Source organism: Salarias fasciatus, chromosome 10, assembly GCF_902148845.1.
Source record: "Salarias fasciatus chromosome 10, fSalaFa1.1, whole genome shotgun sequence".
In the NCBI taxonomy this organism is placed as follows: Eukaryota; Metazoa; Chordata; class Actinopteri; order Blenniiformes; family Blenniidae; genus Salarias; species Salarias fasciatus.
In genome coordinates, this window is record NC_043754.1 from 3,229,925 (window position 1) to 3,242,351 (window position 12,427).

The window sequence follows — 12,427 nt, forward strand, 5'->3', positions numbered from 1 at the left end:
ATGACTTTACAGTCAATTTTGTGAAAAAAAGTTCCCACTAATTAAATGATTGTATTGACTGTGTTTAACACTGAGATAGATGTTTAAAAAAAAACTTTGAAAGTCCGATAACTGCAGCTGATAATGTAATATGTTGATTGTACTGATTGTGTTATAGATGATAAACTTTTTTCACTATTTTATTATATTACTGGAAGATTACTGGTTTCATTTGATAATATGAATTTATTAGGTTATAAGCTATATTTCTACTGCAGGTATTCATTGAAACACTTAGAGTCATTAATCAGTGTAAATAATCAGATTAATTAGTTACCGAGCATTAAACCAACTGAAATCTCCCAGAATTAATGGATTTTCGAGGAAAATAACTGTCACTGTCATGCTATGTGATCGATTATCTGCGGGAAAAGTCTCCTAAATGTGACTGAAAGAATCAAGAAAAGCTTTAAAAACAGACTGATTCATATTTGCAGAACTTTTCTGTGGACAGATTTGGATCTTATCGTAAAGTGTTCCAGCATGTTGGGATTTGGGGAAACGTTAAACGTTGCGTCGTATCAAGATTCTCACATCTGTTCGCAAAATCTTAAAAAAAAACCAGAAATGAAAGAATGAGTCGGTTCAGAGAGCTGAGACTCCGACTGTGTGGCAGCTTTTCAAAGCGCGACTCAACACGTCAACCCGCCCGAATCCCGGCTGAACGCCAGATGCAGCCTCTATTATTTTTGCCTTCAGACATCAGAAAGCCAACTCAACAAAGTTAAATTTGCCGTGCGGCGTCCTAAACGGCCCCCGGCCCCCCGCGGCACAAAGTTCACGTCCCAGGCCGGTCCCGGCCAGACCGGCTGACACTCATCTGCCCTTTCTCATTCTGACGGGGACTCCGAGAAATGTTTACTCCAAAAGTTCACGACCCCACAGATCAACCGCGGCTTGGCGGCTCGCCGTCAAGCGCGCAGGAAATTAGCGGTGAGCGCACTTCCTGGACGTGACTACGGCGCTTCTCGGGCGAGCGAGCAGGTGACGGATCCAGTCGTTGATCTGGGTATCTGGGCGGCGGCGGCGGCGCTCGGCCTCCCCGGCCACTTTGTAGAACATTCCCCCCTCGTGCTGATCTGACACGGCGAATATCATCCATGTTCTCTCAGCGTCGGCCAAGAACCGGGAGGCTGACAGCCGCTCGGCGGACGGCAGGGAGCCCCGCTCATCATGAATATTACATCGGCCGTGTTGACGCCGGGACGTTCGAACGCCGCTATCTGATCCCGGATCCAACAGCCTGTGAATGATCACCGCTTCCAGTGAGTGTGTGTGAGTGTGTGCGTGTGTGTGTAAGTGTGTGTGTCTGGACTGAGAGGGGCCATGGGAAACAGCGGGGGGGTCAAGAGGCTATCAGACATGGAAGGAGAGAAAAGGACTTAAGCCGCGATGCCACTTGTCATATTTACATGAAACATGAGAAGAAGGGAAGGAGCGCATGAGTCTGAGTGCATGAGAGAGGAGGAAGAGGAGGAGGAGGAGGAGGGAGGGAGGGGGGAGGGATGGGGGGGGGGGGGGCGGGGGGGGCTGCCACAGCTGCAGGCTAACAGTTGATCCTGTCCCGGGAAACAGGATCAGCCAGGTCAGGGCAAAAGGAGGTGGGACAGAAAGGTCACGACCCCAGGGAAAGGGGGGGCGGTGAAGGAAAAGACTTCACAAAGAGGTACATCTTCAAACGACTGCGAGGAGGAGGGGGGGGGGGGGCGCTATGAGGGTAGGAAAATAAACCGATCTGACCTCTTTTCTGGGCGCAGGAGTTTCCCCAGGTGTTTGCTTTAACCTTCCACTGTTGACTGACTGCAGGCGCAGCTCGCATGTGTTTCACACCGGAGGCTTCCTGCTCGCTCGGTGTTTCAGCATCCACACATCTTCCTTTGCAACTGGAAAAGATGGATCATCTTTCACTAAATTCACCCTGTCTGCTTTAAAATGGAGTCAACATTTACACATCTATCACTGCCAGTGATCACCATCAGTAGATGTTCATATTCACTGGCTGGCACAGTGTGTTGTTTCATTATTTCAAAGCAGAAATTTTGGAAATTTGACTGCGTTATCCAATATGGCCGCTGTCCTGGCGTCTCTCCACGCACACTTGGATACATTTTTCTTTCATCATAAACTCTGGATCATAATTTTTAACACTGTAATGTTACAGAATTTTGAAATATTTCAAAAACTCTGTCTGAACGGTTGAAACATTCTTTAACTTTAAATGAAGAAACATGCTGAGGGTTGATAGATTAAGGCTTTCTGATAAAAGGAGTGTGTTTGTTTGAGCTCAGAGTTTATTGCATTGAATAAAAAAGTGTGTGTGAAGCCCCCTGAGGGCAGGAACATCTCATACCTCCACTGAAGGCATTTGGGGTTTAATGAATTGCGCTCTCTGTGAGGAATCATTAAAACAGAGCCGCTCAGCTGTGAGGGTCAGAGTGAGGTGAACCGAGAATTACGGCTGATTTTCGAGTGAAGCTGCAGGAAATGAGTCAAGAAAACCCCACACACACTTCTGAGAGACCCGCAGAATAACACACACTGTCCACTGGAAAAGGAAGTTGGAAACTCGGTCAGCGTTCAACAGAAACGCTTCCTCAAATATCTCGCCGCAACGTTTTCTGACTCCTTTGACGGATCATCTCCCATCATGCATCTTCCTTTCTTCTTCTTTTCCTTCGATGCATGTTTGATAAGACCTCCATGTGAACGGCCGGCGGAGCGTTTCATTCGGCGGGCAGACGGAGAGTGAAAGTTTCAAACCACGCTAAACGGCGTCATTAAGCTGTTTGTCAGGGAATGAGCGTCTGCAATGCCAGGAAGTAGAGGCCGAAACGGAGGCCGCGCAGCTCCGAGGCGCCCGCCGTGGGACTCTGCAGTCCTTGGACTCTGCAGTTGAGTCACCGGCGGCTCGGCGAGCGGCGCTCACATCCTCCCGGCCTCACGCTGAGGTCAGGAAATCAAAGAGAGGAGCCGCAGACAAACAGCCGATTGTCAAGTTTTACACCTTGACCTCCGCTTAAACTCTCGCCTGCCCTGCTTTGTGCCTGCCGCCGCTTCAGCAATCAGAGGAAATCGAGAGGTTAGCGGCGGTTCAGCCTTGATAAGAATCTTGAAATGGAGAAGTTCAGCGAGGGGAAAGGTTAGCAGGAGTTTAAAGGCAGCGCAGTCAGTCATGGGGAGGATTAAATAAAAGGGAAGTCAAGACTGAGGAACTGTGCTGCAATTTCAAAAGTGCACTGCAGACAAAAAGCTGTCTGTTCGCTCGCCGGACTTCATATTCAGGCCCAGCGCAGGGGAAGTTTCGCCTGAACTCGTCTTCACCTTTAGGCGCTCTCACGATACGGCCTGTTTTGCTCCAGTCGAGGAAAATCGTCACTAATCAGTCGACTCTGCAGGCTCCCAGCAGAGAATCAGGGTTCTGTGCTCGGGCTACAATCGCAGCCTTTGTGGGCTCTAAATCAAAGATATACGTTCCATTTGTGGAAGTCACATCCTTGGGCATTCCGTGTACATCTGGTGACCTTGGTCGTCCTCCCTCCTTCCACTGTCTTTCCTGCCTTTGTCACTGGAAGTGAACGGCGGCCAACTCAGGAGCGGGAGTTGTGGGCCGAGCGCAGGACATCCTCTCACTCTCCTTTAACTGAACTCCGGCTTTGATTACAGAAAGTGCCGTTTGGCTTTGATGGCAACCCCCCCCCCCCCCCCCCCCCCCGTTTTAATAGGAATACTCTTAAACATGAGGCTCTTCTCTGGTCGATTCACGCTCATGAATTATGCTGCTCGTGGATCAGGAGGACATGCAGACGCAGAACAGAGGCGCAGGCTGAGTGGGATCGAACGATATCTGCGGTCGTATCGTGAAATCAGGAGATTCTCCACTGTAAATATTGGCCTTGCTCCATATCTTATAGGAATAATATCAATCCTGGTGAAGACAAGGGAAGAATTTGGTTTTGAAAACAAGTGAAACTCAGTTTTCATCTCTTTCTTCGCCGAGTTTCACTGCTTCTGGGCAAACAGACCGGTTTCCTGTTTGTTTGTTGGTGGAATCAAGACGTAACCGCAGCACTTGAACATTTTCATGGTCCCTCAGTTCCACTGATGCCCCATTAACATCAACTAATGTACCAAAACCTGGAATATTTTTTATCAATAAATCACTTTACATCTGGACAGTGTTCCCTCCTTCTAGTTCTCCCATTGTTTTTCAGGGTACAGTGGACTTTCTCGGGTAATTTACCAGTATTTTCGGTTTATAACAGATCGAGTAGTCAGGCTTTAATGTCTGAAGCCTCTTGTGGGCTGCTTTTGGTCCAAGGGCTTCATGTTTGACATCCCTGGAAGATACCAGCCAGCACCAGACTGAGACGTCACATTTTTTACAAGCTAATGGAGTCTTCTTTGGACTGTGGGAGAAAACTAAAGTACTGAAAGTGAAGCCTGCAGGGAGAACATGAAAACCTCACTCAGAAAACTGACCTTATCCTGGAGGGTGAACACATGACTGCTATAATGGAGACAAAGCTATTTTAGTCTTGATTTCAGCTGAAAGTGGGTAAAGGAACCTCCCTGACCCCTGGATTTCGCCTGGCAGGAGACGCCGCGCTCTTTAAACACCAACGTCAGGTTAGAGCTATTTTCTATTTCTATGCAGCTGTGTGGGAACTATTTCAGAAGCTAAAGATGCTTAATAGTGTGCAAAATTCTATGAAAATGTCAAGCTTGTAGCATAAACTGCTGACCAGTCATGACTTCTGGATGCCTGGCATTTCTCAGTTTGGACACACTGACACCACTTTTTTTTAATAAGTGAGCACAAATACTAACTTCCCCAGGCAAAGTACCTGTATGAGGACTTAATAAACACGATTAAGCTTAATTTATACTCCATACGTAGGCGATATATGAAAGCATGATGAGTTCAGCATCGAACAAAGAATCTTTTCAGACATGTGGACGACACACATCCAAAACAAGGATTTCCCTCTGAGATCAATAAAGTATTTCTATTCTAAAACACTCTGTTAATCAGTTTTATATAAAACACAACTCTTCCGAGGCTTGAATGGAACTCCTGAGAAAAAGAGGAAGACGTCCATACTAGGTCATGCATTTTAGTACTTTATTTTTGAGATATCAGTGCAAATGAACACCAAAAATGAAAACATAAAAAAATGAAATAATGTTTCAGGTCTTCACATGAAAAAATGAAACATCTTTTTTTTTTTTTTTTTGAATATTCGCTGCTACAAATGTATTTCTTCAGATGCACAATGCAGATCTATGATTGTACGTCAATCCCCCACCTGCCCCGCCCCACCCCACACACATCACCACTAGCCCCGCCCCCTCCCGGACCCCCCCCCCCAGCTCCTCTCACGGAGCTTTGTTAACCAGTAACAGAAAAGAAAGAAAAAACAAAACAAAAAAAAAAAAAAAACAAAATAAAATCACAAAAATATTCAATGCACGTTTAGTTTTCCACACATTTTCATCAACTTGCTGGGCAGCCTGTGGTTATTTAGGGACTGACTGCTCGTTTTCTAAACCGGCCACGCTCGCCGCTCCCTCGCTCGCCTTCTCCGTGATAAAAAAAAAAAAAAAGAAAAAAAAGAAAAAAAGAAAGACCTATTTTAAGACTTGACATTTTCCCCCATCACCAGTAGGGATACACAGGTAGTTCCCATGCGTCTGCATGCAACAGGCAGCAGTGAGGAGAGTCAGACATTATTACACAACACAGCGCAGGATAGATTATCATTTACCACATAGAGACACATGCAAAGAACAAACCAACCAAAAAAAGATGGGCATAGCATCCTCTGCCTTTGTATGTACACTTGTACGCATATAATTCATATTTACATATCAGGGCATTAAAAACTAGGGTAATATCTTTTTCTTAAACATTACAAAATAGTCATCTTTCATACTGAAAGTACTATTTACACAAATATATTTAACCATTGTGAAAATGTATTAATAATCGAATAGACGTACGTCGTAGGTATATGTATTAAAAAGATCACAAGACTAAATGGATGAAAGCAGTGTGTGAATCAACCCAAAAGAATACAGTACAATCAAAAACAGAAGAGTAAGGAGCTAGATAGCAGATTTCCCTCAAGACACCGGCGCGTCTTGGTGGTTTTTGGGGGGCAGGTACACATATCCAGCTGCTCTGAAAAAAACAAAGACGTACCTGTGGTCTTCTCTTTATTATCATGCAATTCTTTTGACATTTTATGAGTTAAGAGACTGCCACGAAACTGAACAAATAAACAGAAACCACAAGAAATAATGACGAAAAAGAAATAAAGTATCACAAACTGTCAAATCTTCAACAGATATAACAATACTGACTTTTTTTTTTAATCATTATTATTATTTTCAACTACATGCCGTTAAATTATTCTGAAAGAGGACAAAGAGGACTCGGATTCGATAGTGCAAACTCTGGGCGTTCCCTTTTTGGATTAAGTGAAAAAAAAACATAAAAAAAAAAAAAAAAAGCCATGTGCTTCCAACTCCGTGAGGTTTTGGTGTGCATGACAGAAAAACGCAGTGTGTGTTTTATCCATGCACACTTATTTCTCTTCTAACCCCGCGACGGGTTTCCGAGCCATGGCATGCCTTTTTAACTGTTGCTCTAGAAACCTGTTTACCCACAGTTGCTCAACGGTAAAGCACCGCACGCACTCAGTTGACCCATCTGCCTGAATGTGCACTTTCTGCAAAACACGCTAACCCTGAATTTGCACTGACGAATATTGGCCTGGTAACGTTGCAAGAAAAAAAAAAACAAAAAAAAAAAAAAACAAATCAAAATAAGCTAAAATGCGATAAGGTATGACCGTTCGAAGCCTCGGCTGATTTATCCTCATACCACACATCGCAAATCTTGAATTTAAACAGGAAAAAAAAGCAAGACAAAGCATTCATTGTGGTAGGATCCTCACTGAAGCTATTGCAGTGTGAATGTTGTTTTCAAGGTCCCCCTCTGAATGAATTTATCATGTACATTGTTGTAATAGACCGCCGCGACTGCCCCAGAACGGCTTTATTTGGAATCTTATCTAAAATTGATGGGACTCTGTCTATCCGAAAATGTTCCGATGGAGAAAATAAATAAATGTCCACTGAACTGAGCACTAACATTTTTTGGAGTCATCAATAATAAATGTAGCTCGAAATGTTCGTTCTAAATGTTTTATGGCAGGCAACAAAGGGGACATGGAATAGTGATATGTGCGCAATTCAGATACGACGAGATCGAGTAAAACTGGCAGAAACTGCAAGTGAGGACTTCAGAATCAAGAAAACCAAAGATGTCATGTATGGCAATAAGTGGAGGGCTCAATTTGTGAACATTGTTTGGGTTTTATCATTCGGGGATTTCGCGAAGATAGACCTTTTTTTAGACCATTCCATGACCTCAGCGTTTGTAATTGAGAAGGCAGGGCAAATGTGGCCTTGCTCATTTCCACTTAAAAAATAGTTTTTGCATTCTTTCTTATTTGTGTCATCGAACAAATTTGGCAAGTCAATAAAAAAACAAAAACAAATGAAAGAACAATAACAACAATAAAAGAGTCAATGAGTTTGATTTTGCTTTGAACTTGTCTGCAGTTGATACAACTTCTACTCGGACGACTGGCTCAGCCCCGGGCTCTCATGGCTGTGCTTGTCATTGTGGGCGGGCGATTGAGGGGTGGAGCTCAGTCTGCGTTCGTATGCATGCATGTCAGTGATTGGCTCTTCTTTAACTCGGACCACAGACTGGGCTCCCTCGGTCTGATCCCTCCCGTCCCGCCTCAGCTGAAGGCTGCCCTTCTGCAACATGTAGTACAGGATGGGGTTGGAGCGCGAGAGGCGAGGAGAGTCTGGGTTTGAGTCCTCTTCTTCGTCCTCCTCCTCCCTTTCGTTGCCCCGACCGCTCCACCTCACGATGCTCTCGGGCTCCTGCTTCACGAGGGTGGGGGTCTCTCGTTTCTGAGCGGCGGGCCACGGAGCTTGGTGGCGGTTCCAGGGGCTGCGGACGGGGCTGTCGGCGGCGGCGGGAGGCGTGGGCAGTGGTCTGAGATTGCTCGGAAGCCCTGAGTTAAGGGAGCCGTGAGGGTGCCAGCCGGGGACGTGGAGGAAGCTGTGATTATGGGCCGGCGGACTGAGGATGCTGCCGTTGGCTTTCCCGTTGGCCTGCAGGACGGAGGGGCTGGGGGCCCCCCGGGGCTGCTGGGACAGCTTCTTCAGGCAGTTGTCGGAGAGCAGCAGCTGTTTCAGCACGTTGAAGCCCCGGCTCTCTCTGGTGAGGGTTTCGCTTGGCGGGCTGCTTGGTGGAACGTCCTCCTCCTTCATGGCCCTCTGCTGGTCAGCCTCTGTCTGAGTCGCAGAGCAGGTCTGAATGTGTGCGTCACCACTGTCCAGTGCTCGAGGAGAGCTGATATTACTCAAACTATCAGTCTGATCAGAGCAAAAGCGTCTCTTCTTAGGACTAGGGCTGGGATACTCCCTCTGTTCCTCTTTAATCAGCCGGGGCTGTGACTCGGTCTGCATGGCAGCACTGGTGTAGTAGGTAGCAGTCTGTTGTTTGAGCAGCTGGCTGAGGAGGCCATACTTTGCTATGACCTCTGCGGGCCTCGGTTCTGTTTTTAAGTCCTGCTGGGGATCTCGAAGGGGGCTATTCCTCTCGTAACTTAGTCTCTTTCTGCCATTGAAGTCCTCAGACATGGCAGAGGATGGCCCTGCCTCCTCTGTGAGCTCCGATTTGACCTTTACATCCAAAGGAGGCCCATTGGAGCTGTCACAGATGATGGAGGCACTGGGGCTCTTCTCGTAGTATCCTCCTGCCACCTCAACACCTCTCCTGTCGTTCCCACTGGGCCTATCTTTGCGGCCGGTGCCCGCCGACCCCGAGCCAGTTCCGAGGAGAAGCTGCAGCACGGTGCGCCTCTCTAAGAGGTTTTCGATTTGTGTCGCAGGAGGAGAAGCTTCCTTCCGGCTGAAGGGTGTGCCACTGCTCGAGGCTCCATCAGACAGTGGAGTGGTGGTAGTTCTGTGGATTGGAGCATTGAGCCTTTCCAAAAGGGCAAGGGGCCTACTGGCATCAGCCTCCGGGCCAAGAGTTTTGCCAGAGGGGATGGGTGGGGAGGAAGAAGCTGTGCCACACTGAGCCAGATTCTGTAACAGTTTACTGGCACTGAAGGCCGGCTCTGAAGCCTTCTCAGCAGGGAAGGTTTTAGACTTACACAAATCCAGTGGGCTGGACTGGACATTTGGGGAGGGGTAAGAAAAGGGGGACAGTGCACCATTTGGATCACGGCTATGAGAGTATTGGGGCTGAGCTGGGGCTATGGGCCTGTCAAGAGGGCTTGTCGTCCTGGTCTCTTCCCAAGGCACCAGTCCATTTTGCTGGTTTCGAGACATGGTGGCCATAGTGATATCGAGGGGCAAATCCTGGTTACATACGTTCTTATTTACCATCTCATTATTTCTGCGCTCAAGAAGAAGCTGCATAAGTGTTAGCTTAGGGTGGGACTTTAGCTCTGGGCTCATTTCAGGTTCCTTGTTCTTGGACCCCTGTGACACTGCTGGCTCTGGCTTCCACTTGTTAATTAAGGATTCTGTTAATTTGTCCAGGGAAGAGGTAGAGAAAGAAGAGGAGGAAGAGGAAGAAACAGCGGTGGAAACAGAGGAGACAGCAGTAGAGGAAGGGGAGAAAGCTGAGGATAAAGGCTGACCAGAAGCATGAGGGGAGAATGTAACCGGGGCGGAGGCAAACACTGGGGCAGAGGTGGAGGAAGGGGTGCTAGTTTTGGGCCCTGTATCTTGAATATTAACACGGCTTCTCATGGAAAGGTCAATGGGAGAACAACTTGAGTAGGAACTCTCGGCATCGCTGCTGTCCTTGGTCAGACTCCTTTCCTGGGTGGAGCACTCGCTGTCGGATGTGACTGAAGAGGAGCCGCTCTGTGGCAAAAGGCCACAGCTGTCCTCCAGGTGGCCATTTTTGGTCAGCTGCTTCTGGTTGTTGTGGTTGTTCAGTAGCAACAACAGCAAGCTGCTGCAAGTCTGGGGGGGCCGGGTTGGACGCGAGTCAAAGCTTCGCTTCTCCCTTGGCGGCTGGCTGTGAGTGTGGCTGGGAGCGCGTGGGGGAGTGGGTGGAGAGCTTTGGCTGTGGCCGCGCAGCAGAGAGGGGCTCTGTGGACTGGACAGCGCCGATCGAGGGAGTGTTGTTGTTATTGTGGGTGTTGTTGTCATTCCATTTTGGGTTGTTAAGGAGCTTAGAGTGTCTGGAGCTCCGGGCAGAGATCCTCCCACACTAGGTGGCTTTTTGTCAGGGCCGTGCTGCTGGTTTGCCATGGCGGCTAGCCTCTCACTAGCAGACCTCCCCGACAGCTGGGCCTTGAGCGCATGCTCTCTGGAGTACTGCTGGAGATGGGCTTCGCTGGACAGCAGCAAGGCTAGCTGACTGCAGGCCACACTGGGCTTGGGAGAAGGTGCGGGGCTCGAGCGGATTTTCACCATGTTGGCCACAGCCTTCAGACGCTCCGCACAGGACACCGAGTCAGCACCTGCCGGTGCAGCGGGAGGCGTGGCGCTGTGTACTGAGCGAGGCGACTCTGGCGGCCTGTCCTGACTGTGAGAACGGCGACTGTACGGCGTGCTGCTGTGATTCTGAAGTTTATTCTTCCTCATCAGGCCCTTCAGGCGGCTTGAAGCTGTTCCATACACGGGAACCGGCTCTTTGTCAGCAGGCGGCGCCTTGGATGGAGAGGAACACTCACTGGGGGGCTTATTAGAGTGCTGAGACATTGCAACACTCTGAAGCCGTGAGCTAAATGACTGCAGAAGAGAGGCTAACAGGGTGCTCTCGCCAGCGTGAGGAGACCCCTCCAGTGCTCCATTCTGCAGACCTCCCACTTGCCCGTTCAGCTCCACTGGGGGGGAACTCATTCGCTGGTTCCCTGGATCATTCCAGGCTGAAGAGCGCAGTAAGCGAGCCTTCTTCAGGTGCTGTGAAGAACCCAGCGTGGGCCCATTTGTTCCGGCCTTGGGAGCGGTGGGGCCATGATTGGGCAGCTGGAAGGACCCGCCCACTTTGTCACTCTGCTCCTGATTGCTGTGGGCAGCCTCGGACCTCCCGCTCGCCGTGGCCCCAGGCCCGGCCACCACTGGATGCATCAGTAAACCTTCCAGATAAGTTAGAACAGCTGAATCCTTGTGTGTCTCAGGGCCAGGCTCCTCCCCATGAGTCATGTTCAATACTAGGATCCCCTCGTATGGCTCAGCACGGCTACAGGGAAATAAATGTCCACTAGGTCATCTGGTTGACAGTGGCATGTACTTCCTAAATACCAAAAAGAGGTCAGGCAGTCGCACTGAGTGAGCCTACTGGAGGGAGAAAGGATAGATTCGCTGGATTGTAGTGGGCACAGTCAGCACTGTAGTAAAACAGCAGCCATGGTTGGAGGCGATGTGGGGCAGGTGGGCCTCCCAGGCATTGTTGTGTGCCTTTAAACACCGTAGGATCCCAGAAGGCCCGGCTCCAGGCTTATGTGAGCAGCAAGCGAGGAGTCAGCGGGATTTGACCACAAAGATGTTGACACATTCCGCGGCTGTGGCTGTTTGGGATGTCTGTCCTGAAACGCTGGCCGTGGGTCTGTCAGCGGAGCCTTTCAGCTTCGCAGATCTCACATGGGCGACCTATGGGAGTGAGCGACAGAGAGAGAGAGACAGAGAGAGAGAGGAGGGATGGGGAGAAATGGGTTGAAGAAAAAAGAGGGGGAAAAAAAAGAAGAAACAGTGTGAGAAGCTAGACCGCACTGTATCACATTCATTTCACCACCTTGTCTGCCATCTCTGTTACTTAGCAACATTTCAGATTGACTGCACACGGCTCCTTCTCCTCTCTGCACTCTCCCCTCGCAGCCACCGAGCAGACGACAAATGTAGATTAGACCTGATTGGATCCAAATTGAAAATTCAAGCCCACTACCTTGAAAACATTCAGGTCTTGAGCGGTAAGCCCCTCACAGCGGCGTCTTTCAAAAGTGAAGGGCCTTGTGAGCGCTGTGAATAATTCCTTATGCAGCTTGTCATTTCAGTGGATTATCCCCCCCTTCCTCCCCCTGCACTCCCTCTCCACCACCTCCTGCTCTTTATGCACTTGAGCGGCATCTCACACGACGCAACCCTCGGTCTACATTAGGCAAGAGCCGCCCACCCACTCGCCCACGCACGTACAAGTAAGCGTTTAAGCATCCATGCTGAGACACGAGAATGAATATGTGTGAGGAGACGTCCGTAGAATCCAGCGCAGACGGCCTCACTGGCGCGTTATCTTTATTAACACCTGGCCAGCCATGAATCCCTCGCCCAGCTTAGCTCC

General features: G+C 48.8%; 1 protein-coding gene across 3 annotated transcripts in view; it reads right to left on the reverse strand.

Moving 5' to 3' along the window:
- Window positions 1–6,417: 6,417 nt before the first annotated feature.
- nrip1b (nuclear receptor interacting protein 1b) overlaps window positions 6,418–12,427 on the reverse strand; it is a 52,112-nt gene continuing 46,102 nt past the window's right edge. For all 3 annotated transcript variants that reach the window (XM_030100314.1, XM_030100315.1, XM_030100316.1), the window contains exon 2: window positions 6,418–11,742. In XM_030100314.1, coding sequence (XP_029956174.1) covers window positions 7,681–11,295 — 3,615 coding nt within the window. In that variant the 5' untranslated portion in view covers window positions 11,296–11,742 and the 3' untranslated portion in view covers window positions 6,418–7,680. The remainder of the gene's footprint in view (window positions 11,743–12,427) is intronic.